We start from the raw sequence: 27,366 nt of genomic DNA on the forward strand, positions 1-27,366 counted from the left end.
CCCCTTTTTAAGGTGAAAAGTGGCTTTGTTCCCACCAACAAATTATTTTTAAATTTATAGATGTGAATTAAATAGGGAAATTTCACGTGGCCATGGTTTTAATTCCTTAACTTCAGGTCTTCTAAAATGAAGTTTTACTGACTGGTACATCGTATTTAGTCTCAAATGCAAGGCTAGGATTACTTTATGGTTGAAGATAAATTCTGTAGTTACTAACTAGTGAATATGACAAGAAAAAAAATGCCCTAGGTAATCACTGAATTCTCTTTTTTTCAGAATTCGTATGGTCCTAAATAATAGACTCTCTCCCCACACCCCTCCTCCCCAGCATGGCCTTACAGATGGTACTGGTACTATACCTAGGTAAGACAGACCAGGTAGGATCCTGGGGGTGATGCACCATGTATTCAGGTACAGGTGTGGCAAATGAGGAACCTCTGCCAAAATAAAGGAGGGATTTAGGCTACCACCGAGGAGGGAAGTGTTCTATCCACTTTGGCAGAAGGCAGAGATAGCTGGTCTCCTTCGGTGCTGATATCTGCTGGAGAAAAGAAAGAGCTCCACTCAAGCCTCGGGGTCAGGGCCATGGTATGTGGGTTAGAGCAAAGGTCCGCAAGTTGAGAACTGTGGGTGGGATTTCTGTGAGTCTTGTTTGGACATTGGGTAAGACATTTACACACATCTGAAAAGCTGAGGTTCATAGTGCTACTGCCTGGCTCCATAAGTCACTCTGAGATTTTGAGTCAGCTCAAGGTCTGCTTAATGAGATGTTTCAGGGCTTTTGAAAGCGTGATAAATAATGACAAACAAAGGTAGACTAGTAGACTTCAAAGACTTCCAGAGATGAACACAAATCCCTAGGAGTATACGAGATATAGCCGTTCTCCATTAATGTTTCTAGAAGCTTCCTACTCAAAAATGAGATAACATCTGGGTTCCCAGGGCCAGGAGGGACATATTCCTCAGTTAGCCCCTGCCTCCACCCACTGCCATCTAACTCTTTACTTCTCCGAGACTCCTCAGCCCATTTCCTAGGAAGGCAAGCAGACTAAATACTTTTTGGTTGATTGATTAATCTCTCTCCCCTCCTAAATCACATTGTGAAAGTAACAGGATATTTTTGGAAAGCCATGGGCCTAAACTATCAGGTTGGATTATCTACACAGACCAGGAAAGCTGTATAAGCAGAGGCTTCCTAACCAGTATGGACAGAGCCTAAGCATTTACCCTTTCAGGTTTATTTAAAATTTGATAGCAGGGAGAAATTTAGTATTGATTTGGGAAATGATGGGAAATCAAACACTGTAAGAGAGATTATCCCCTGTGCTCATAGGGGTAAATAAATTTGTGTGCTTTGCTTAAAAAAAAAAAAATCCTAAAACTGAAGAAACCATTTTTAAAAATACAAAACAATTTGAAGAGCTGCAGAAATATAAATTTACCAGGGATTAACTGGGACTGGAAACCCTGGTGGCGTAGTGGTTAAGAGCTATGGCTGCTAACCAAAAGATTGGCAGTTTGACTCCACCAGGTGCTCTTTGCATACCCTATGGGGCGGTTCTACTCTGTCCTATAGGCTTGCTATGAGTTGGAATTGATGGCAACGGGTTTGGTTGGTTTGGTTTTTTTTTTTTAACCAGGACTAGAAAAATGCTTTTTACAATACCTGCTTTCATCTGTATAGCATAGCCTTCTAGTAGCACTCATCTGCAATAAGATTTTCAGTCATTCTAGTTAATTAAAGTATGGAAAGTGCTTTGAAGACATAAAGCACTGCGGAAGCACTACTACTATTAACACCTTAGACCTAAAGTTTCTGTTTTAGTTGAAACCTATGTATTATTTCCTAGGCTATTAAAATAATATTATAATTATATTTCCTCTGGGCTCTTGGAAAATAATTTACGATGACCCCAACTAATGACAGGCCGAGGAGAACACTCTTGACCCAAACCGGAATTACATCATTAAGTATAGCAGTATTTTCAAGATTCTAAGCTGTTGTAAGCCGGTTGCATCTAAAAGCTGACAAGACATTCTTACTCACAAAAGATGCGGAAGAGCCGAGGTACTCGAACTCCTTCCGTAGGTACAAAGCCTCCAAGGGCACAAAATCCCGACCCCTACGTGTGAATTCACCCATTGTGAAATAAGAAATGCTGGAAAGAAATGTTCCTAGGGTGTCTCTCAGCCAAGTGTGTCACATTCTAACGAAACTGAATCATTGGGTAATTTGGGCTTTTTTAAGGTAAAGTTATGTTGTTATCCCAACTTTCTGGCTTTCCCATGAAACAGGCCACCTGAGCCAGGGACCTATGCCCTCACCGAGCATTTTGTGCCCTTTGTCCCACATTGGAACCCAAAGTTACCATAGCTCACATCTCTCCCTGAGCCAAATGAGGGGCCCCTTGCATTGGGAAACTTCTCCCCTGGACTGCTCCAAGAATTATGCTAATGAATTGCTCTATTCTCGGAGCATAAACCAGGCACTTAAAACAGTAATGGCATGTTAAAATAAATTATTAATTCATAGGAAGGGGTCACGCAGAGTAGCCTCCAAATCTGAAAGACTTTTTTTTAAGTATAAGTTTTTAAGGCCTGAGTAGGTTAAATGCTAGGCTGAAAACTGTAGATAGTGGCAGCTCACCACACCAATTAAGTGAAATCTCATCTTTCACTGTGTCAGGTGAAAACAGAAAACCAAACAGACCAGAAACCAGCTTGAGTTTCAGAATTCTTAGTGTCATTTGCTTACCTGTAAACCCTTGATTCCACCTGCTGTCATTTATTTACAAAGTAAATGCTTTATTTGTTCATCAGTGGTTAGTCATAATAAAATATAAGTGAAACCTACACTTATTTAAAAAAAAAAAAAAAAAACCATTTCAAGGATGGCCTGTTAGAAGTTGTAACAGCTCAAGCCTTGACCTTGCTTTGTACATTTCCAGGACAGTAGTCCCATTTGTGCCTTGCCTAGGATATGTGTCGGTATATGACATGGGATAGTTTCACTCCTTTTAAAGTTCAGGTGTGACATTTATCCAAAAGGGGAAAATGGTCACCCAACTCAGAGATTTCCAAATAAGGAGCCACTTCATTATATTAGTTGTAGTAAGGGTAGCCACTAGTCTAAGTATTAAGGTTGTATTGGTTACTATTTACCTTATACTTATTAAATACAATGTATCGGTGCTTTGCCACCTTAGAAGCAGGAGGGAAGATGCTTTTGAACAACTGGAGCAGTGACAAAATTTCCTGTCTTCACCAATTGTCAAAAACGACAATCGATTGATCAAATTCAACCAAGAAGTTTTTATTTAATATGTAGAGATATAAAGTATGGTCCCTGCCTTCAAGTTGTTTATAATCGAGTTGGCAGATGTAGCAAGTCATGACCCATTCAAACAGCCATGGAAATCATTGACCTAAGGCCTTACAGCAGGGCTTCCTTAGGGGCACGCTCTGATAACACCCCTGAAATTTTTTCATCCCACTTCTGTTTATGTGAAAAGTGTCGACCTGGAACCGCAGTTCCTTTAAGTTTTGTTTGTTTTGTATTTTTCTGTGGAAGTGTGGTAAACCTGGCTTATGCTTGGATGGGGGCAAAGAGCAGCAACTTCTTGGCAGTTAGAGAAAATCAGGGGTCTGCAGTAAGACGGGTGAGGTGTAGGGCTGCAGGTCGTGAAGTCTGTCCTGCTTTTGCTTCCTGTTCTTAATTCCAAATGCTCCTTGGTGACTGAGTCATGTGGTGTTGTCCTTTCAGACTCATAAAAAAAGAGGCCTTGTAGAATGGCCTTAGAGGTATCTGTGAAGGGGCCAAGGAAAATAATAGGTGACATCTTCATCTGTCACACCTTTGCTTAATTTGAGTTGAACAAACTGGAGGAAGGGGGAATTTCAATAGTCCTGTTAAGTGAAACAGACTTTCTCTTTTCTGAGATAGCTTAAAAGTATACCCAACAGCAGTTTGCTATAGGCCTCTGGAAGTCCAGAACAATTGTATTCGCCAAGGGTGTTAGGTGTGTCCACTGACAGGCAGGCCTTCCCGCCAACATCGCAGGTTTTAGGGACTGTTCAGAAGTCAAAGAAGGTTAAAGTTGGAAAGAAGTTCATAGTTACTTTGCTGATGGGGGCTTACAGGTAGGCTTGCATTCCACCCAAGGCAGACACCATACCGTGTCTTAGCCTGATCCTCTGGCAACCTCGGCTTATCTGGGCACATGGTGGGTCGTGTGCACCAAACATTTATTGAATGAATGAATTGTACCCAAGCTGACACCTGTGTGGCAGCAAGTGGCCCAACCAAAGTCCCAGGAAAAGTGAGCAGCGGCCAAGTTGTTGAGAACTTCAGTGTCCCGACTCTAACTCGGTGCTCTCTACTGCGTCCTAGTGTGCACAGAGATGGGAGAAGAGACATTGGGGAGTTTTTAAACGATTCGCAAACAAATTCGTGTTTATTAAAATACTTTTCTCTCTGTTCCAGGACCCCCGGAATCCCTCTGTCAGCCACCGCTCCCACCTGGAGGGATGCCGCAAGCACTGACCCCACAGGCGGCGCACCTTCTCCGTCGTGTCCCCTGCACGCTGCCTGCCGCCGCTTCTTCTAAGCTAGTTTCGCGCGCACGTAGCATCACTCCTCCGATGATCTAAAACCCGTACCGGCGTAGCGATCACTTAGGCTTGCGACACCTACCTCCGCGGGCACCTACCTCCGCGGGCACGCGCCGCTGGGAGGGAGGGGTGGGTGGCGGTCCCCGCGTGCGCTAACTGGGAAGCCGAAGGTAAGGAGGCGCGCAGCAGGGTAAGCGCCGCCGTCGCACACTTTGCACGCCGCCCAGGGCTACACCACTTCACTGAAAATTGGGAGGCAGGTCCGGGAGGCGGGGTCGTGCGCCCACCACCCTGGGCGCGCCCCTGACTCCCGCCGCCGCACTCCCCGCAACCCGTGCCCCCCAAATCAGGACGCCCCGCATCCCCGGGGTGCGTGGCGGCCCATTTGGGTGCCTTCCCGGCGGACCGATTTTTCGTGCTTCCCCTTCGGTTTATAGGGGCAGCCGATATGGGTCGGTCCTCTGAGGAGGCTGGGGCGTCATCGGGCAGTCAAGAGCGCAGCTCCCGGGCTGGGACACTCAGTCGCGTCGGCGCCGCGGAGCGGGCTGCGTCAGGTGGCTGGCCCGGCTTGCGCTTGCCGGCTCGGGGCTGCGGCGGCGGCTGGAGCGCACCCTGTCCCGTTGCGGCCGGCGGTGGTGGCGGCGGCGGCGGCAGCACTGCCTTGCGTGTGAGTGCACCTCACTCACATGTAAGTCTGGGCGCCCAGCCTCCACGGAAGCGCGACCCGCCGGGCGGGCAACAGCCACCGGCGCCGGGACGGGGCAGCGCTGCCCCGTGTTCCGGGCACCCCTCAATTCTCTCTCTTTCTCTCTTCTCTCCACTGGCGCACCCAGAGCCCAAGCCAGGAGCACCAGAGGGTAACCGCAGCTCGCGCCCTCGGGCCACTGCACTCTTCTTTTTTGGAGTTGTTTGACATCTCTTCATGCTTTTTGTTTTCTCGCTGTTGTTGGGTGCTTTTTGGTTTGCTTTTGCCCATTTTTCATTTGCTTATCCTTTTTGGCCCTAACTCTTAGCAAAAAAATTTTTTTTTTCCCTTAGCCAGCCAGCCCAGCAGCCCCAAGTCCGGGCGGCCGCCAGCGGCGGCCCGGGGGCTGCGCGGAGACCGCCACCGAGTCCCCGACACGGGGCGTGCTGGGGCCGGGCAGAGCGAGCCCGGGAGCAAGCAGGGCGCCCGGGCCAGGCGAGAGCCGGGTCCCGTGAGGGGCCGGAGCCACCATGCTGAAGTTAGCCAGGAAGATGAGAGCCCGCGTGGCAGAAAGCGAGAAGAAGACCGCGGCCGCTGCCGCCGAGGTGGCCGCCGAAGCTGCGGCAGTAGCCGCCCTGGCCGAGCAGCGCGAGTCGCCTTTGCTGTGGAAGCCCGGGGGCGCAGAGAAGCCCCCGAAGAGCCCGCTGCGAGAAGTGCCCCCGGCCCAGCTGCTGACCGAGAAAGAGCGGAAGAAGCTGGAGAAGAAGCTGCTGGAGCAGCGGCGCAAGGAGGAAAAGAAGCGGGAGAAAGAGAGGAAGAAGTTGGAGAAGATGCTGAAGAAGAAGAAAAAGGCGCCGGCAGCCCCGGAGGCGGCGGCCCCAGGCGCGGGCCACGAGGAGGTCGGCGCCGCCGAGGCCGCCGCGCAGGGCGCCGGCGGGGCCGCCGCGGGCGCCGGCGGCGGGGGCACGAGTAGGGCCTGGGCCTGGGCCGAGTGGGACGCGGACTGGAGCGACGACGACGACTACTACGCAGTGCCGCGCTTCGGGGGCATCGTGTGGCGGCCCGGGCCGGACAAGGACGGCACGCTGAGCGCCCACCTGCCCCTGGTGATCTTTCTGGTCTTCTCGGTGCGCAGCCCCTCGTGGGTGCTCAACTTCCTGCTGCAGCGGCGCACCGAGCAGGGCCGCGGCTGCGGTTTCATCTTCGGCGCGACCTGCTGCTTCCGAGTGTTCCTCGGCTGCGCCTTTTTCACCTACCTGGGCGGCCGCTCCCGCCGCAGGGCCCGCGGGCGGCACGGGGGCTCGGGCCCTGGCGCCCGGGGCCGCGGCCGCGACGAGCGGCTCATCTAATGCCCCCCCGCCCCCGCCCCCCGCCCCCGACGCCACCATCGCTGTGTCGTGTGGAGTTTTATTGAGTGTCTTGTGTACAGTGTGTGGACACATCGCCCTTCGCTCGCTCTGTTCTTTGGTTCGCGCCCGCCCGCCCGCTTTTCCGCATCCTGGCTCTGGTTCTCTGTGTCTCTCTTTTCGAAAATTTTCCCAAGTCCGGGCCCGCGCGCCTCCCCTTCCGCCCCCCGCGGCCCCTCGGCGGCGCCCGCGACGCGGCCCGGGGGGTGGAGCGCTGGCGTCGCGCGAGGGGTCGTCAGCGCGCGGGGCCGCCCCCTCCCCGCCCCGGCCGGCGGGGCCCGTGGGGGGCGGGGGCGGCGGCGGCGGGACCCCTCGGCCGGCGCCCGGCCCTCCCGCCCGGCCTCCGCCTCCTCCGCCTCCGCCCCCCGCCGGCCTCCGCCTCCCCCCGCTCCCCCGCCCGCCGTTGCGCTGGGGTCGGGCGGCTGGGCTCGGCCGAGGCAATAAGAGCGGCGGCGGCGGCAGCGGCGGCAGCAGCTCGCGCGGCTCCTGCTCTCGTGCGCTCGGCCGCCGCGGCCGCCATCAGTCCCCTCGGCCCGGCTCGGGGGGCGGGAGCTGCGCGCTTTGCGCCGGCGACGCCACACGCCCTCGCGCCCGCCCGCGCGCCCGGCCCCGGCCGCAGTCCGCCCGCTCCGCCCGGAGAGCCGAGCCCGCGCCCGGCGCTCCCCGGCCCGCCGCCCGGCCGCGCCCGCCCGCCGCCGCCGCCGCCATGGGCTGCCTCGGCAACAGCAAGACCGAGGACCAGCGCAACGAGGAGAAGGCGCAGCGCGAGGCCAACAAGAAGATCGAGAAACAGCTGCAGAAGGACAAGCAGGTCTACCGGGCCACGCACCGCCTGCTGCTGCTGGGTAAGGGCGGCGGGGGCCGGCCGGGCCAGGCCCGCGCCCCCCGCCCCGCCGCGCCCGCGAGCCGTCCGGGCGAGGCCGGAAGGGGACCCCGGGCGCGTTCGGGGGGGCAGGCGCGGTCCCCACGCCCGCCTGGCCCCTCGCTCTGTCTCTGTGTCCCCGCGAGGCCTACGCGACGCCGGGGGCTCGGGTGCGTGTTGGGGAGGGGGAGGGCGCCGGGGCGCGGGAGACTGCGGCAAAAAGGGGGTTTCGGGGACAGGAAACGGGCGCTGAGGCCGGGGGACCCGCCTCCGTGGAGTGTGTGATTTGTTGGGAGGGGGCCGCGGGAAGGACGAGAGGGCAAGGGGCCGCCGGGGGCCGCGCCAAGGACGGCTCCGGGGAGGGAAGTGGCCGCGGAGAGTGGGGGGGCGGGTGACATCAGCCCCTCGGCGGGGATCGCGGCGGCAAAGGTGGTGCAGTGGGGGGGAGGGGGCGCGGGCGACTCGTGGCGCCGGAGGGGGAGGGAGCCCGGCGGCTGCTGGGCGCGACCCGGTGCGTTTCGGACTGTGTGCGCGCAGGCCTGGCGGTGGAGGGGACCGAAGGAGAATCAAAGAAAATTAGGAAAAGCAAAAAAAAAAAAAAAAAAGAGTTACTACGCAAAGTGCCCAGTGAAGCCAAATGACACGTCATTTTTACAGTATGACCTTTTTTTCCTCTTCCAGATATGCAGGCTTTTTGAAACGCAAAGAAGAAAATTAAATGTAGCAGCTGCCCCCCCAGCTGTTCCCCCCCCATCAACCAGTAAAGCACACATACGCACGTTTTGTGTTGTCGCCACATTGAGTGCTTTGTGGAAAAAAAAAAAAATTCACAAATCAGATAAAACTGGAAAATGACATTTGTCAGTAAATGGCTTCTTGGTCTGGAAATGGCTTTTTTTTTTTTTTTTTTTTGTCCTTTTCAAGGTGGGAGGGGGGATTGAGAGAGCTTTAAGGAAACTTTTTTTCCCAGGTGGAAGGAGATGGATGGAAAGACGTTAATGAGTTGTTTCTCAAGTGACATTTGGTTGTTTGGTTTTCTTTTTTTTATTGCAGTTTTTCCTCTTTGGCAAAAAAAAAAAGGGGGGGGGACGTTGTTAAACATGAGGAGATGGCCTTTCCCCCCCCTTTTTTTTCTTTAAAGGTGCTGCTTTGGAGAAAAAAAAATAAAAGAAGCATAAAAGAAGTGGTTGAAATAAGCAAAAGAATCACACAAGCATAATTAAAATGGAAGTTTTCACTTGGCAATTTGGCTTGCTGATTAAATCTAAGAATTAGCTAGGTTAAGACCTAGTACGTGTTCACATTTCAACAAAAAACAGCGTGGTTTATAAAGAACAAAACGTAAAAGGCCTGTTTCCTTTGTGCTGGTGTTTGATTTGTTTTTTTTTTTTTGGATGGGTCATATGCCTTTGTTCTCTTGGGTCCAGATTTATGTAAAGCAGAAAATCATTAACGAAGTGAAAATAAGTCTCTCTGGTGTTTTTTAATTTGCAGTTTTAATAATTAAATGGTGCCAATTGTTGAGGTCTTGAATTAAACTTACAAAGGTTGAATTATGCCATGTAAATATTAATATGCATATAGTAATTTGATTTCAAAGCATAAGCCAGGAGAAGTCTAGAATAATTTCTGTCAATGCTATCTTGCTGTCTGAATACTAATTTAAGTCAAGTGTGATGCTAATCGTACCTTAAATTTCTAACACCTTTTGTGCAGTTATCACAGAGTCTTCCCTTAATTTGAGACTGTTAATCTGAACCCACCTTGCATGGGGGGAGGGGGGCTAATCTTTCCAAAGTGTTCTAGTTTATATGGTTAAATCCAGCCACAGTTAACTGAATGATAGCCACTGGCACGGGGTCTGCACCCCATGCCAGGGACACAGTTTGCGTTTTTACATGGTGACTTTCACCAAATAATACCTCACCCCAAAAGAGGAAAAAAAAAAAAATACTGCCCAAATTCTCTTTTTCTCAATATTATAATGACAGGGCAATGGAATGAAGGACCACAGAAGCACAAAAGCTGTTAACAGTCGTTTTTCAGCCCAATCCTCTAAATTCTTCAGAGTGGAAACTGAGGCACAGGTCTCATTGTGCCTCTGAGAGACTCATGGTACACGTTTTAACATTGCAAAATGAGACTCCTGGAGATCCTCATTGACATTATTCATTCACCTCATGAAATTCCTTAAATAGTGCCTTTAGTTTTTAATTTCCAAGAGTTAGGCTCATTAAAGAGAGGGTGTTTGCTTTGAAATCAATGTTTCTGTGGAAACTAATTTTAGCTTTTACAAATACTGATCACAACCTGGTGAAAAGGCAACAGGGAGGAATGCCTTGCTATTGGGGCAGCAAAGCAAAACAGTTAATAAAATAAAAGTGTAAAAGAAAGAAAGAAGAGGGGACAGACCAAACAGGTTTGTGTGGGAGGAGGGTGCACACTGTCCACACAGGGATTATTTGTTGGAGAGGGTGTGCGTTTGCAAAAAAAAATAAATAAAAACAGCAGCCAGTCCTCCCTTCTTGCTTGGTAGAAATGTGTTTTTTCCATAAAATGTGTTTTTGCAAATGAAAGGTGATTTAAAATGGAGGCATGTGTTCCTTTTTACCCTTTTAATTGGGGAGGGCTTGGAATCTCTGCAGGTCAGTGGTTCCCAGGAACATTTATCCTTTTGATTCAAGTCTTGTCCTTTTGTTCCCTCTCGTGATTGCTGTTGCAGGTTACCTGCTGGGAATATGGTCATTCTCAAGCACAGTATTTGAGATTAAAACGTGCTTTTTTGAGAAGATGACAGATAATTGAAGGTCTTCCATTTTCCCCTGCAACATGGTTGCTGTACCCAGGGAGAATTTATCTTTAGAAAGATAGGGTTTGGGGGGAGCAGGAGGGGAGTAAGTGGAGAATATGTAGCATTGCAGTTTTAGGGGTAGCTTTTTTTTTTTTTTTTAAAGTAGCCCAAGGGGAGGAAAACCTGAGTGGGTGGGGAGAAGCCGTGTTGTGAACACGTTTGGGGAGAAGTGGTGCATTGGTACGTGATGGGGGGGGGGTCTGCGGTGGCCATGCACTGTTCGCGATTCCTGGGTATTTTAACCATGAAACATTTGACAAACAACGAATTATGTGGCTGTCTGTGTCCGTTTCGCCAGTGACTGCTCACATTCTAAGGATTCAGTTTCCCTGTTTCCAACTTCAATTTTCTTTTCCCCCTCAAATGACAAAATTACGTCATTCCTTTTATTAGCACCTTTCCTTCTCTATCCTGCAATTAAAAAAACAAAAGCAAAAAGACCACCACCAAAAGCAAACTCTAAAAAACAAAACAGAAAAAGCTTTAATTCTTGTTTGTTGTGCTAATGGTGAAATACTGCAGGTGGACACAGAGTTGGACGTTGATTTCCTTTTCTCTGCGTCAAAATGTCAAGGAAAAATTGCAAGCTTGTTTTCTGTGTATGTTTGTGTTTTCTGTGTCGCTTCTGTGGAAAAAGCAGCAAGCAAGCAAGCAGCAGCAGCAGCAGCCGCCCTCTTCCCTGCCCAAAGTGTGTGAAATGCCTCCTTCATAACCTGAGACTTACTTTCATTTTCCAGGTGCTGGAGAATCTGGTAAAAGCACCATTGTGAAGCAGATGAGGATCCTGCATGTTAATGGGTTTAATGGAGAGTAAGTGTCATATCTGACCGAGGGAAACGCAGAGTAAGAGTAACAAATTTTATACTAACGTTTAGGAAGCATAGGTAGGTTTTTGGGGTTGGGCAGCCAACTTTTTACTGAATGGTTCTGACTACATATTAAAAACCCTGGGAAGAGCCCACTAGGCGCCCCCCCCCAGTCTTTGGTGCAACAAAGTTGTTTTTTTTTTTTTTTTCTAGTAAAACACCAATGTTCTTGTCAAACATCTCCCTTTCCAAGGAATAGAGCTCCTGGTTGTGGAGGACAGTTAGCGCACTTGGCCCTGTGACAGTGTCCCTGGCCAGGTTCTCTGCAGCAGACCTGCTGGCCCTGCTGCTGCTGTGGCTCTCCCAACATGGCTGACAGGCGCCCTGCCGCCCAGGCTGACCACTGCAGAGCAGGGTCTTAGCCACTGCAGGCAGTTAACCAGTGAGCTGCAGCACCTAGGCAATTAGGGAAACGTTGTTTCAATAATATTCTCTCCAGAACACAGTTGGCAGTGACAGATCTCCTTAACAATTCCTCCTCTTTTTTTTTTTTTTTCCTAGAATTAACATTACAGGCAAATCCTTATGTCTCTTTTTTAAAAACCAGTACCCCTGCCTCTGAGAAATTAAAAGGCCACGTGGAAATGATGGAAAGACTGGGAATTAGGTACTTGCGACCTGTCAGAGGGCGTTTTTGCCTTTGAAAAAGTCCTTCCAGGACAACGTGACAATACTGCAGTGAGAATAAAGATTTTTTTTTTTTTTTAAAGAGTATCTATTAGAGATGTAAAAAGATAGGTGTGGGTGATGTTTGACACGAGATGTGCAGACTGGAGTTCAGTGTAACCAGGGAACTCGCCTTTCTCCCAAGACCCCTCAATGGGCCCTGGGTCATTCTCCTGTAACACTACGTGTGTAATGGAAAGACAAGGTTGACCAGCCCTGTTTTCACTTCACAGGCGTGACAGCAATTGATCTCACTAGATTACAAACACCTCAGGGCACTAGTTTGCAATTACTAGCTGGTTAACGAAGCCATTCCCTTTCTTAAACCTGAATTCCTTTGAAAAATATAGCCCTCAACTGCGTCTTTTTCAGTTTTCAAAGAGGGGGACTGAGTCAAGGTGACATAGTTTAATTCAATTATGCACCAAATAAAAACCAAACCACAAAACAAACATGTCACCTACGCACCAAGTACGGGGGACGCAAGATGAATTTTATCGCCTTCGGAGGCGCGCGCGCACACACAAAAACAGTCCGAAGGCAGCTCTTTATGGAAAATTCTAGAATCTGTTAGACCAAATAACCAGGGGCAAGAAAATACAAATGGGTGTTTTAGTTTAGAGTGCTTTTTGTGCTCCAACCCTAAATTCAGAGAGACTTGTTCATACGAAGGATGGGCTATTTCACCAATTTTATGAATGACTTTCAATGAGTCACCAGTACACACACAGAATGTTAGATAAGTCACCTTCACTTGTCAAAAAACAATTCTGAGGTTCTTAATTCCTGACACACCCTCAGTAAAGCTTGGCTGACAGATATTGCCATCTGGTCAATAAAAACAAACCTGGCTTTTTGGCTGTGAATTTACAATTTCAAGGAAAATGTGTCTCGTACGTAATTTTTGCTTCTGCACTTTTGCTGGGGCGTGCTTCTTCATGGGGCTAGTTAAGCAAAAACAATTTGGCCATGTACTCTCTAGGTAAATATTGTGATTAAAACTGGACATGGCTAGCATTTTTCAAAAGATAAAGCAGCGACTGTTTACCTTCAGTCGGAGAGAATATAAGCCATACATCCAGTAATTAAAAAACTGGTGGGCACTCTGCAGACAGCCCTAATTTTTTTAATATTGGGGGAAAAGATTCTCACTTCTCCAAGCGAGCCAGTTTGCAGTACAGGCGAGGCATATAAACCAGGATTTTTCTGTCGTTTTTTTGGAGAGAGGAAGCGTCGTCCCCAGTTTGCCACCTTTGTGGAGGAAGCCATAGGTAATCTCTGAGGATGTTAAATTTAGCCTGGGAAAATGACATACAGGGCAGTTCTTCGTGTGAGCCTGGATAACTTATTTTTATCTCGTCCAACCGAGATTCTTCTTTTTCCTCACTGCGGTATTGCAACAAAAGCGGTGTCCTCCTTAATAAGGACTTCCCTGTGAGGTGGTGACATCCATTCATTAAAGGGTGTTCTGGGCTATAGGACCTGGCCTCTCCCCTCCTATCTAAATGTGCGCTTTGTTAGGGCTAGGCTGAGCTCTGAAAATTGCCGTAACTATCTGCAGGCTGCCATGCCAACTGCCTGTAATATTAATTTGACCTTCAGAAATCCAGAGGTCAAATGTGGACTCTACTGCCTCAAAGCTACCTCTCTTCCTTACATTTAATGTGAGGAAAATGAAAACACCATTAACGGTGGTTGAGCCAAACTAATCCATTACAAAACCATATAGAGGGATTAGCCATCCTGCCCACCCTTCCTGCCTCCAAGGAGGAATTCCTATTTGTGAGATTGAGTTTTTGTTGTTTTATGGGTAGTGGGTTTTGTTCTGTTGAAAAAAAAATTTTTTTGTTGTTGCTGCCTCTCAGTCTAGATCACAGACCGCAATTTAAGGGGGACCTGTTATTTACAAATAAAAATACTTTAAGGTGGGTTCCCCAACTGTAAGAAGGGACATCATTAATTTTGTCCCAGGAACTCATGGGCCACAGTGCCCCATGTCGATTCCTTGTGTATTCAGAAGAAACTCTTGCGAAGATGGGACCTGGGAGAGCCAGGGGCCCTTTGCGCTGCCCTAGTCTCTAAAGAATTGTGAAATAAATCACTGCTTTAGCTCCCTAATGCATGTACATTTAGTGAAAGCACGAGAAAATAATTATCTGTCCCTTCTGTAACCAACCAGAGTCCCCAGAGGGCTCTGGTAATACTGCTGCAAAGGTGCAGGGCTTCTCCCTTCACGCCTTCAGTCTCAGGAGACAGGCCAATTGAGCCAGGAAGGCAGCCTAAGAATTAGCGGGAGGATGGCGGCTCTCGGGTTGTTGCCTTTTCTCTTGGCCGTGCGTTTAGGAAGGTAGAGAGGCTGTGGGGGTTATTTTTATTTATTTATTTTTTTGGGGAAATTGCGGTGCCTTGCAGATTAGGTGAGCTTTCAATCTCTCTTTAAAAGGGGCGGCGAAGAGGACCCGCAGGCTGCAAGGAGCAACAGCGATGGGTAGGCACATTCAAAAACAGAAAAAATTGTTTAAACAAACAAAACAAACATGAAGATCGTACTGGGAAGCCCAGGGCAGAGATCTGGAGGAGAGCACAAGCATTGCAGGCCCATCAGTTGTGTTGGTTATCTGTGTTCACATGACACGCAGTCTCTTAACGTTTCTGAGCAAGTAAAGTGCAAAAAAAAATTTTTTTGTTTTTGGCCATCCCTACAGGATAATTAGATCCAGCTGGGGGAAAAGTTAGAGATTTTAGCATTAGATGATCAGTTTAGGACTTGACAAATTGATGTTTTTCCATATGGTTTCTCCCCCCGCCCCCCGGTCTCTATTTGAATTAGCTACTTATTTTTAAAACTATCTGTTAAATTCCACCCACCCAGTGGTTGGTCTGATTTAAAAATTTCAGACCTCTCGAGATAAATTTGCTTCCGGCTATTAAATTCCGCAGTGCCACGCAGTCCTTCGTTTTGGGGAGGGGGGGACGCTTTGGCACCTTGCAGGAGATGGATTTTTAAGAATCTTCTCGAAAAGCCTTGGGTCTTTTAAAAAGGATCCAACTTATTTCAATCTGAGGCACTTTAGGTTAGCTAGCAGACGGGGGTGAACGATGGCCTCCATGTTTTCTCCCCATTCATCGTCAACTTGTTTTTCTTCGCTTCCTACATCCGCGCAGCCATCACACACAGACACACACACACAAGCATGCCAGGTAACCCACTGTCGCCCTGCTCGCAGATTCAGCATGCAGTGATGGAGCAGTTATTTCTCATGAGAATATGCAGAGCCGATGGACTGAGCCTAGGGTATCTCCAAGAGAGCTGCTGTGGCCAGGGAAGGGAGGGGCAAAAGATACTGGGGTCGGGGACGAAGTGACTGACACATGTTTGTTCGTCTGTTTCTTTTAGAGTCTATTATTTCTAGACGATGGCTGCAGTTTCATCCTCCCGGCTATGTCCGATCACAATTTGCATGCTGGAATTGCTCCATCCCGGGGAACTTCTAATAAGAATACTATTCTATTGTGGGGGGGGGGGGACGGGGCCCTGCTCCCTGCTACATGACCTTTAATGATAATTCAGTCAGCCAACTAAAGTGATGTGAGATCCTTGATTGGCAAAAATGTGTAACGGCAGTCCCAAACACAGGCATCGGCATAAAAGCGAGTAATTGAGAACTACTGTACCAGAAGTTGGCACTTGAGACATAGAGAACACCCTTACTGAGCAGCCTGCTGTGTCCTCGCTCTTGCGCCCCCCCCCACCACTAATATCCTGCCTGCAGCTCTATCTGTGACACTGTTCTACAGCTCAATATTAAGTATTAACATACCTGAGAAATAAAAACTACTCTGCATGTTTCAGCAATCCCTGTATCTGGCGTCTGTCTGCTGTCTTTCTTTGTCTGTCTTTCCCTGCAAAAGCAGAGAGAAGCTGTAGAACCCAATGAAACCCAGTCCAGCGTAACCTTCCCCTACCACTGAGACCGTGAGCAGAGGGGAGCCAGCTCTTAAAATTTGACCCCAGCTAATAGGGCCGCTATGAGTCGGAATTGACTCTACGGCAGTGGGGAATCTAGTGGAGCCCTGGTGGTGCAGTGGCTAAGAGCGAAGCTGCTAACCAAGAGGTCGGCAGTTTGAATCTTCTAATCGCTCCTTGGAAACCCTATGGGGACAGTTCTACTCTATCCTATAGGGTCGCTGTGAGTCGAAATTGACTCGATGGCAATGGGTTTTTTTTTTTTTAATCTACTTTATACCGGGGGGGGGGGGGCAACAAGCTCTGAAAAGTATTTCCAGTCCCAGTTTTTTTAATCCATCAGAATTCTAGCCGTTGATACGTACTTTGGCTTTGTTAAGTAGTTTCAAGACCTGGGAGGCATTTTCTCTGAATTTCACAACTTAGTTTTAAATTGATTAAGCCATAGTAAAAATGATGATAAACCCGCCAACCCCCAGTATAATATCTCCATCTACATAGTAATTGCTTCAGTGGAGGGATTTTATGTTTTAGTAATACACACCCGAATTAGACTTTAGATTTCTATTTTAGCTGTTTTATACTTGATACACTCCCACACCTGTTCACGTACGTAGATGAATACTGAACACGTTCTCAAAATATCTGTATTGAAGACTGGAAGTTTTCCAATTATCATACTACTACTTAGACCAAAATATCAAACTGAATGAGGGAACCTCATTTCTAGAAATATCTCACCCCAGCTCTGTAGATTTGGGCATTTCATACCAGAACACATCTAATTTTACTATTGTGAGACCCTTTTAAACCACAGGGTAATGGATTTCCTTACCAAGGAAATGGAGCCTGTTTCTAATGAATGGGAATGGATTTGTCCGTGGGGTTTTAGGTAAATTCTGCATTCATCAGTGAGCGTTAGGGGCAACCAGACACGTGTCCTTTTAATCATAAGGTCTGAGTAACTGATTCTAGAGTATAACACCAAGCCCAGCATTTCAGAAACACACACTGATTCTCTACGTACAGGGCATGGTGATCCCATGGAGGGGGCAGTCCTCTGTCCCCTAAAATTCAGGGCAGTTGCTTGGTGGGTTTGGGGGCCAGAGGTGAGCTTCAGGGTTTGTGTAGGAATGCCACACCCTGGGTTTGCAGGCACACCTGTCCTTGCCATATCTGCCTCCAAGGGTCACTAGACTTGCAATATTTTATGTAAATGCCCCCCTCCCCACGTACTCTTGACCTCTGATGAGGATGGTAACCTCTGAAGCCTGTCTCACCCCTCACTCTGCTAGGAAAAATCTTAAAGACCCATCTGTGACACTGGCCAGATCCTAGAAAAAGGGCAAAATAAGGTCATTTAGAAAATGAAGGCCCGCCCCTCAAATAAGTCTGCAAACGCTTGTCCTGAGAGAATGACATGCTGGGGGTTAGCCACAGCTGCAATCACATGAAAAGGGAAAGAGTGGGATCTTTAGGGAAAGGGGCTGCTGGCAGGCTTGCACACACACACACACCCCCCACTAACCCCTGGCCGCTGCCCGCCAGCGCCCTCCCCAGCAGACGCCCCCACCCTGGCGGCACTGCTCTGCCTGGCTGCCGTTGTCGGGCCTCTCTGCGTCTCCGTCGCACCGATTTTCTGTCATGTTCTGCTCCAGAGGGCTTCCCTCTAATTTCTGTCTGTATTCTGTGGCTGCTGGTGAAGCAACCAAGTGGCTGCTTCAGATACTGGGACTCTCAAGAGATTTTTTAAAAATCACAGTGAGCAAAAGATCAGCTCTGTCCCTTCTCTGTCCTGTTTCTGCCTCTGATGCAGCGCCCCCGCCCCCCGCCTCAGCATCCCCCTCTGTGAAGCAGGGTGGTAGGACCTTCTGCATGCCTCTGGTGCCACGTCCCAGGGCCCGGTACGTAGTAGGTCTGTGACACATGACATGGTGGGTCCATTTGCTAGGGTGCTACGAGATACCTACCCCAAGCAAGAGGTTCTTTCTTGGCCCCAACAAACACAAATTCCAGAATCCCTCTGGCCGTGTCTCTCACGAAAGCTGGGCTCCCAGTGACTGACAGACGTGCAGCATCTGGGCTGATAGAATCTACTGCAAAAATTCACAGGGAGTTCAGGGAGCCCAGGAGCTAAAAGGGTGCAGCCCCCCCTTGTATCAGTGACTCAAAGCACTCCATGCAGAACACATGGGCCCTCCTGTCTGTCAGAGTTAAAACCACAGTTAACGCAAAAGAACAAAACCATGCCACCCCTACTTCATAGAACGCTGCCCCGCACCCCCCTGCCCCACATTGATGGCTGAGGCCCAGACCAGAAGGACTCCTGGGCGCGGATTCTGACTTTCCCCTGGTGACACTGAGGGATCAATCTGCATGAATATCATAAGACATGCAGTCATCACTGCTAGCCCGCAGTGCCCAGAACAGCACCTGGCCTGTGAGGGACTCACAGTTGATATTAGGGAATAAATTAAAGGGGCCACAGCCCTGAAATCCACTCTTGGGCAGCAGAGGCTATTGCTTATTAACTGATCATTGAAAACACCACCACCTATATTCACTGCTCTAGAGATGGAATCTCTGTCGTGTCCCACCTGAAACCTCCTCCCCCACCCACAGGGAGACTTCACCCTGCACAGAGCGGTGCCGATAGGGCCCACAGAGGCTCTCAGGAAGTGTTGATGTGTGCTGTGGGGGGTTTCAAGCAGATGGAACCATGTTTGGAATCAGTAAATAAACCAAGTCCAACTTACGGTACAGTAACCGATCACTCTCAATGCCGATTGGCGATCTCCTCCAGTCGGGCGTATCCTCAGGACACGTTCTGGAGATGGTCATTTGAAGCTGCCTTGATGCAGGCACCTCTGCACAGATCTAACCCCACACCTCCTTGAGGAACAGAATACTATGCTTTTAGTTGGAATATCTTGACTGAAGCAACACTTTGCATTAACAGGGTGCAATATGATTTTTTTTTTCTCTCCGCATCTACTGTAGTGAGAAGGCAACGAAGGTGCAGGACATCAAAAACAACCTGAAGGAGGCCATTGAAGTATGTGCTCAGCTCTTTCCTCTCTCGTTCTTTAACCTCCTTTTCATACAGTGCTCTCTCCCTGACTGCTTGCTCAATCATTTGCAGACCATTGTGGCCGCCATGAGCAACCTGGTCCCCCCTGTGGAGCTGGCCAACCCTGAGAACCAGTTCAGAGTGGACTACATTCTGAGCGTGATGAACGTGCCAGACTTCGATTTCCCTCCTGTAAGCTAAGTCCTGGAGTTCAGTTGCCTAAGCCCCATTTGCTTGGCCGGTAGGACACACAGGGGATAGGTGCCTTAGCCCCATTCACCTGGGTGGTAGGATGCAGAGGTGACAGGAGAGCTGGGCTGGAGCCCTGCTCTCCACTCACCTGTGTGTCATGTTGGAACATCAGTGACATCTCCACATAGGCAAGTCTGTGTTTAGAACATGCATCATCATGAGCAAATTCCTACCACCTTTTGTGAATCCTGGCCCACCCATCTCCAGAAGCAAACATCACACCTTAGTACCACAGTTCTTGCTTTATTAGACTGCAAATTTTTATGAGGAAAAAAGACATGAGTTGTGGCAGACTTGATTATCCCCTCTCCCCCCCCACACACATCTTAGAACAAACAAAACTGTATGTTAAACATGGCATACAGACATGAGTTGTCCACTTAACGAGATCTCAGCCAAGGGCCAGTTCTGAGATTTCTAAATGGGAGACGTTCTCATTGCAAACAAATTATCAAAAAATTAATAAATCAATAAGGCTCTCACCTAAATTACAACTGAAAAAAAAAAAAGACAAAAGAGAACATCTAGAAAAATCTTTTTTTTCTGTGTGCCCCCTGATTGGCGAGCAGGGCGTTGTTCCGTAAAGAACGATTTTTAGGGAACACGGCATGTCCATTCTCTAGAGTATACGTTGCCCCTTCATGGGGACAGTGGTTTATAAGAGGGGATGGGAAACAAGACGGAAAGATGTTCAAGTGTAAGGCCCGGAAGAGACTCGTCCGCAGTTAAAACAGTGGGTTATTGTTGCACTTTCATGGGAATTTGTGTTTGTGTATTTTCAGTGGGTTTGGATGAAACTTACATATTAATACTGCTTCCCCGACTAGTATATGGGTAGGTAAAATTTTTAAAATAGTATTTGTTAAAAAAAAAAAAAAAAATGGAAGCAGTAAGCACTATGTGTATACTGCAGCCCTACAACTTTCTATGTACTGATTCTGTATCCTATTAAAAATGTATTTAAATAATAATTACCTTTTATCAGTCTCACCAATATCCAAACTTTAGGTTCCAATCTACTTAGAATCTTTCTCTTGAAAATTCCTCTTTCCCACCTGCCTTGATATGTGTTGATTCGTGACCTTAGAGCAAAAAACTATAGATGAGACCAGGAAGTGTAAACCTACATGGTTTACATAGACACAGACCTGTATGGAGCGGAAATGGATTTCACATCATTTAAGCCACCCAGCTGCAGAAATTAATATTTCCCTGAGAATGTCCCCTCCATCTTGCATCTCCCTGTAGAATCAAAATGTCTTACTGCTAAATTCACAGCTGAGAAAAGCCCCCTGCCCTCGGAAGGAGAGATTGCCCCCACATAATTAAAAATGTTTTTGTGTAAAAACGAAATGTGAATCATCACCTGCTGTGATTTGAAGTGACTCGGAGACCATTTGCTGCTTTCTTCCTGCCTGTGACCACCCTTACCAAAAGGGCAGGTGCAGAATTGCCTGCAATTACCCATGAGATTATTTTTTCGTAAAAATCAGATTTTCCTAGAAGGAACTCTTAAGCCCAGAGCATCCGACCAATGAAGTTTCTTGTTTCCACAACACTGAATCATTTATTGGCACGTCCTCCGAACACAGACTAGTGCGTATTCTTCCGATGCAAACAGTTCTGTGAAGAGGCAAAATTATTGAGTAGTTTACTGTCCGCCTCCCTTCGAAAGGTGTGGGGTGGAGGGCACCCAGGCGTGGTCATTCTCAGTGATGGGAGACCAGCAGGAATTAATTACATCTGCTACATTCACTGTGCTGATTTTCTCATGGGCACAAGTTCATTAATTTGGTCTGAACTTTGACATCAGAATGAGTGAAATCCCTTCTTAGGGTCCCGAGGACAGGGTCCTGCCTCTGGTGCGAGCGCCCATCTTTCTGAACGTTCTTTCTCATGTGCCTTTCAGGAATTCTACGAGCATGCCAAAGCTCTCTGGGAGGATGAAGGGGTGCGTGCCTGCTATGAGCGCTCCAACGAGTACCAGCTCATCGACTGCGCCCAGTAGTGAGTGACACCCCCCCCACAGGCAAACAAATTAGGCAAAAGCACATAAAATACTAACACCCCTGACACTTGCTTTTCAAGTTATTTGCAAATGAGTTCTTTTCATAGAAGCCAACCAGTTATTCCCACCTGCAGTTAGAAAGTTCTAGTCTGATTCATTTGTTTTATAAAGCCCTTAATTGCACTTTTAAGTGCAGTGACAGTATTTTATATAAACAAGTAATGTCTCTTAGAGTCAAATGATAATTACTTATAATAAAGTGACATTCGTAATTAATTAACTTGAATTAATTGAATTGACCTCCAAACATTTAGGGGGATAGGGCTGCGCTCGTACATTAGATAACATAAAAATAATGTATTTTATTGCTGTAGTTTATAAACATCTTTTCCAGTGGATGTAAACCACACATCTGGAAAGTTTCCTTTTAAATATTTTATGGCCTTTCTCATCCTGTCTATGATATAGCAAGCATATGGCGGCCAGGGCCATAAAAACAGTTCCAGACAGCTTTTGTTTGCTGCTGCTGCTGCTGTGCAGAGCATCTACAGAGCAGCCTCAGTTAAGATATTTAGAAGTAGGAATGGCTTTTGTGATTTGGGGGTGTGGGTGGGGGGCTGTAGGTGGTGGGGATGTTTCAGCCTCTCTCATGTAAGTGGCTAAAACTCAGAAACTCTTTGCTCTTGTAAGAATTCACTGATGAAGACCGAGACACCAGGCCGGCTCGTAAGAGTGACTTAGTAGCCCCAAGCCTCAGGACCTTACAGCATAATAAACAGGGGCGGGGGGGAAAGGGGCAGTAGTAGTCAAATAGCAAACAAGAAATTGAGTTCTCAAAGGTATCATCCAATCTCATGGGCTTTCTTCAGGGTCTTTCCCGTAGGAAGCCTGATTCTTTCCATTTGCCACATACGTAGAGATTCTGGAGTTTAATACACAAGCACATTTGTGTATTTTTTCAAGAACCTGGAAAACGGTCCATCTTGGCCGGTCTGTGTGACCCCAGCCCCCACCCCTTCTTCAACAAAGTCCCTGATTTTCTCCAAAGTTTGAACTAAAAGCTGGAAGCGCTAATTATAGTAACGCAAAACAAATGGAAATCCTGGAATTGTTTGCGTTTTGTATTTTGGATCCAAGTCAGAAGTACAGGTACAAGATTAGGAAGGTTTAACCATCCCGGTTTTGAATGCTTGGAGGCTGGGGGTGGGGGAAGCAGATGATTTTGTTAATTAAGAGGAGTTCGACCAGGTTTGTTTTTTCCTCACACCCATCTACAATCTTTTCAAAGCAACACCAAATTACTCCGCCCGCCCCCCCCCCCCCCCTTATCTTACAGTGGCAGCATTTGCACAGATTGTGGAAAGTTTTAAGGAAACTCGAGAAAGAAAAAAAAAAAAGAACAAGGCAGCTTAAAACTTTTAAAATGTCTTCCTGGGCTGGATGATTAAAACAGCCCTGTGTGTGCACTGACCAGCATAGTTCGGGTTGAACTGCCTTTATGTTCAAGTTGAGATTCTGGTACCTGGCCCGTGTCTTAAGCTGCCTATTTTTATTTGTCAAGCTGGGGTTTGGCTGGCCCCACTCCAGATGTCTCTCACAAGATTTGGTGCTGATGATCTATTTATAGAACTGTGGTTCTGTTGTCAGGACAACGGTGCTGGAGGCCAGGGCGGCTGGGGAGCTATTTCTGGTCGGGTGCTGTAATATAAGACTGATTGGGCAAGTTAGTATATCCTCTAAGCCAGACTAACTCGAAACTGGTAAAAAGGAAGAGGGGGAAACTTACAGAATCTTCTTTAAATAGACTTTTTTCCCTTTGTGATATTCTTTTATGATTAGCCCACTTTAAAACAACCCCACCCCTTACCCCCCACCCCAGAAAAAAAAAAAAAAAGAAAAAAACCTGGTTTTACCATTAATTTTCCATATTAATTAACCTACCCCAATCTTTAAAAGTTAGTTTTCCTCATGGTGCGTCTAGTCAGGCAACAAAAGCAAGATACTTCTCACCTCAGGAAAAGTTGTTAAGCGGAGTTGGAGGTGGAGGGTAGGACTTCTTAGTGTAAAGCTTTGGTTTAGTTTATAGTTGAGTATAGTTTTGGAGGGCCCTGTACCCCTCTGCTGCTTGTACTTGTACCATATAAGGAACTGTAACCTGCCTGGCTGGCATTTTTTTTTTTTTAACTAAAAATTTAATATATGGAGTGTTCTATTTCATGGACCAACTGGAACGGAAGGGAACTGTGTTTGTTTCCTGTTCGGTGTGGTTAGGCCAGGAAGGGCCCCTTTGTGCCAACCTCTTTTGTTCTCTTTAATAAATGAGATTCTTAAAAAGTAGAAGGAAAGGATACCGTTTCTGAGTAACTAAAACAGCCTCGTTTTCATTAGTCCCGTGTGGGAGGAGGGTCTGCTTCCTTTTTTAAGGAAAATGGCGTGGAGGTGGACCCCTTTCAAATGGTTTGCCATTTTAGCCAAAGCCAAACGATTCAACTTTTTTTTTTTGGTCAATTTTTATCAAAGGATACCAAATCCGATAGACCTGATTTGGGCCCTCTACTGTTTCAGAAGCACAAAACCAGCTTTTCTAAGTGCAAAGCCAGACAAAGCCCCACCACTGTCTTGTGCTGTACCTGTAGTTGAGTTGTGCCAGGAGTTTGTGGAGCATCTTATAACAAGTATCTTTAGTTCCCTGATTCCTAGATGCTGATTTCAAATTGCTACAACTCTTTTTCCTTCCTTCTTTTTTTTTTTAATCTTAATTCGGATACCTTATTCACCAAATGCATTTCTAGATGTATTTATCTTCACTTCTGTTTGCTCTAAGTCAAAGGCTGAGGCATAAGCTTTGGGTCATAAATGTTGACCCAAGTGAAGTCCCCATTGACTTAACACTGGGGGTAATCATTTCATTTAGCTTGACTTGGTAGAGAGACACAAATAGTTGGCAGATTGATGCACCCTCTGTGAACACCCGTTTCTCTTCCTGCCAGCTTCCTGGACAAGATCGATGTCATCAAGCAGGCCGACTACGTGCCAAGTGACCAGGTACGCGAGAGTTCTCACAACCCAAGGACTTGAGGATCTTCAAGATTTTCACCCCAGATCGGTAATTATTAATATTTTGGTGAAGTTTGGTAAGACCTGTTGACCTAAATTTAAATTTTGCTTCAGGATCTGCTCCGCTGCCGTGTCCTGACTTCTGGAATCTTTGAGACCAAATTCCAGGTGGACAAGGTCAACTTCCAGTAAGTGACTATGGCAACTTTTCTAAAAATCAGAGTTATGTGTTTCTGGATGTTGCTTCTGACTGGTAGGGTGATGGACCAGTGGTCAGCCCTTTGGGATAACCAACTGTCATTGCTCTCCTCCAGCATGTTTGATGTGGGTGGCCAGCGTGACGAACGCCGCAAGTGGATCCAATGCTTCAATGGTATGGAAGCGTCTCTTCAAGGGTGTTTTGCTCTTCTAATTGTGAAGGGTCATCTTTGCTTGCCTTTCCCTTCTTCTCTTTCTGTCCTCTGCTCACTTCTAACACTCATTTCTTTTCTCTCCTTGCGGCTAAGATGTGACTGCCATCATCTTCGTGGTGGCCAGCAGCAGCTACAACATGGTCATTCGGGAGGACAACCAGACCAACCGTCTTCAGGAGGCTCTGAACCTCTTCAAGAGCATCTGGAACAACAGGTCTGAGGAGGGACCCTGGTCTCCCCTGCCAGCTCACCCCAGAGTCGTATTATTGACCTTGCTCTGCTTGTGAACTGTTAGGGAGAAGAATCTTGTGCAAGCTTTTGTGCAAGCATTTCAAGCTCCTAGCAAAAAGAATGCTTTCTTTTCCCTGGGCATTAAACTTGCCCCCTTCCTTCTTAGATGGCTGCGCACCATCTCTGTGATTCTGTTCCTCAACAAGCAAGACCTGCTCGCTGAGAAGGTCCTCGCTGGGAAATCCAAGATTGAGGACTACTTTCCAGAATTTGCTCGCTACACTACTCCTGAGGATGGTACGTATGCAGTTGATCAGAGTGTGTTTGATACAGTCATGCATATGTTAAAAACTTTTATGTTCTCGGTGGTTGTACATTCAGGGACATATAAGGGAGGCAAGGCAAACTTATACCTGCTCATTTTCATTTGAAGACAGCGGAGTTAGAGAAGTTAAGGGACTGCAGAGACATTGGAACCCTAGTTCTGCTCTACGCTTTTATAGTTACCTTAAGTAATGAAATATTTGTTTTCTCTATAGCTACTCCCGAGCCTGGTGAGGACCCTCGCGTGACCCGGGCCAAGTACTTCATCCGCGATGAATTTCTGGTGAGTATAGCCCACCTTTTTTTTTTTTTTTTTTTTGTTCTTTACCAATGTAAATTTAATTAATTCTGAATTTGACAACTAAACCATATACTTCTTCAGTTTTATATCCCAAATATCTAGTGTGGCTTCTTTTTTTCCTTTTATGCCCTTCATTTGTTTTTGTTTTAATGCAGCTTCAATAGCTAGTCAAAGTTGTGCTTGTAAATGTCCCCATTGGCGACAGGGAAGTTCTTGAAGGGGTGTCACTGACTGTCCGCTCTGTTTGTGCCCACAGAGAATCAGCACTGCCAGTGGAGACGGGCGCCACTACTGCTACCCCCACTTCACCTGCGCTGTGGACACCGAAAACATTCGTCGCGTGTTCAACGATTGCCGTGACATCATCCAGCGCATGCACCTTCGTCAGTACGAGCTGCTGTGAGGAGGGAACCTTCATTAATTAAAGCCTTAAGCACAATTAATTAAAAGTGAAACATAATTCTGCAAGCAGTTAATCACCCACCATAGGGCATGATTAACAAAAGCAACCTTTCCTTCCCATCGAGTGATTTTGCGAAACCCCCTTTCCCCTTCAGCTTGCTTAAATGTTACAAACTTAGAAAGCTTAAGGCGGCCTATAGAAAAAGAATACAAAAGGCCACAGAAGTTCCCTCTCACTTTCAATAAATAAAATAAAAGCAGCAACAAATAAAGAAATAAATGAAACAAATGAAATAAATATTGTTTTGTGCAGCATTAAAAAATCATAATAAATAAAAATTAAATGTGGGCAAAAGATGTGACTCTTGTGAATTATTTGCGGCTTCATACAGACTCCAATTGTCCATGATTTCATCTTGGTCTTTGTTCACTGCATCAGAGAGTTGGGAAGCCCCAGGCAGAGGTGACAAGGCCCCCGAGTTATAAGTGGGTGTAAAATCTTGCTGCCATATGCTTTTGTTGACCTGCTCTTTGGGTTTCTTTAATACAGTTTGCAAATAGGAGAAATCTACTCCTTGCCCTTCTTCCCAGTCATGTACTCCAGAGTTAAGCATTATGCCACCATCAAAGAATTCCATGTTTTGGTAATTGCTGCCCTGTCCAGTAACTCTTGTGTTGTCACACAATGTGCCTGTTTGCCCAGTGTCCCCCCAAAGTATAGTGCTGTGTGTTTTGCTCTCTGCCTGGGTGTGGACTCAATTACGTGTCTAACTTTCAGAACACAGAGTTTCAAATCATGAGGGAAAGGGGGGTTATTTAAGAAATGGTGTTGAAACAACTCACTAACCATTTGGGAAAATGTTAAGCTGGATCCCTACCTCACTCCATACACCAAAAAATTCAGTATGAATCAATCACACATAAACATTTGAATAAAAAAGATACTTGAAAAAGAGGTGCTGTCTTTACAATTACAGTATTGGTATATAGAAGGCCTATGGCCCAAAATCCATAAAGAGGAAAAAAATGACTACAAAAATTAAAAAAAGCACATATAAAAAGATGAACTGGACGGGGGTGGGGGTAAAAGAATGTAAGAGGATGGTTTCCATAATAAACAAAGAGCTCTTAAGAATTAATAAGCAAAAAACACATCAGGATAATGAGCGAAGTACATGAACATAAATTTTATCTAAACAAAAAAAAAAAAAAATACAAATGGCCAATAAATATCAAAGGAAATGTGGAACCTCATACATAGCAAAAAGAAATACAGATTAAAGGAAATGTTTTCACTATTGGGGAGGGGGTGGTCGGTAGCACCCACAGGTTCCCATCTCAAATGCAGTGAGGCCCAGCTGGACTGTGTGACTTAGATTTGACATCCACTCAGA

General features: G+C 47.0%; 1 protein-coding gene across 10 annotated transcripts; it reads left to right on the forward strand.

Moving 5' to 3' along the window:
• The first annotated feature begins 5,279 nt into the window (after positions 1–5,279).
• LOC100655206 (guanine nucleotide-binding protein G(s) subunit alpha) lies at positions 5,280–27,214 on the forward strand. 10 transcript variants are annotated; one of them, XM_010599466.3, is made up of 13 exons: positions 5,280–5,299; positions 11,153–11,225; positions 14,391–14,435; positions 18,915–18,969; positions 19,057–19,176; positions 21,146–21,243; positions 24,235–24,289; positions 24,416–24,489; positions 24,616–24,674; positions 24,808–24,928; positions 25,112–25,242; positions 25,485–25,552; positions 25,827–27,214. In XM_010599466.3, the coding sequence occupies exons 2-13, from the start codon at positions 11,191–11,193 to the stop codon at positions 25,971–25,973; spliced, it is 1,008 nt and encodes a 335-aa protein (XP_010597768.1). In that variant the 5' UTR covers positions 5,280–5,299; positions 11,153–11,190; the 3' UTR covers positions 25,974–27,214. The 10 variants fall into 10 exon arrangements, with proteins under 10 accessions (XP_010597768.1, XP_023394543.1, XP_064132356.1 ...); XM_064276287.1 differs by lacking the exon at positions 5,280–5,299 and adding an exon at positions 5,321–5,468; XM_064276282.1 differs by lacking the exon at positions 5,280–5,299 and adding an exon at positions 7,387–7,547.
• The last annotated feature ends 152 nt before the right edge of the window (positions 27,215–27,366 follow it).

This window comes from Loxodonta africana, chromosome 24 (assembly GCF_030014295.1).
Source record: "Loxodonta africana isolate mLoxAfr1 chromosome 24, mLoxAfr1.hap2, whole genome shotgun sequence".
NCBI lineage: Eukaryota > Metazoa > Chordata > Mammalia > Proboscidea > Elephantidae > Loxodonta > Loxodonta africana.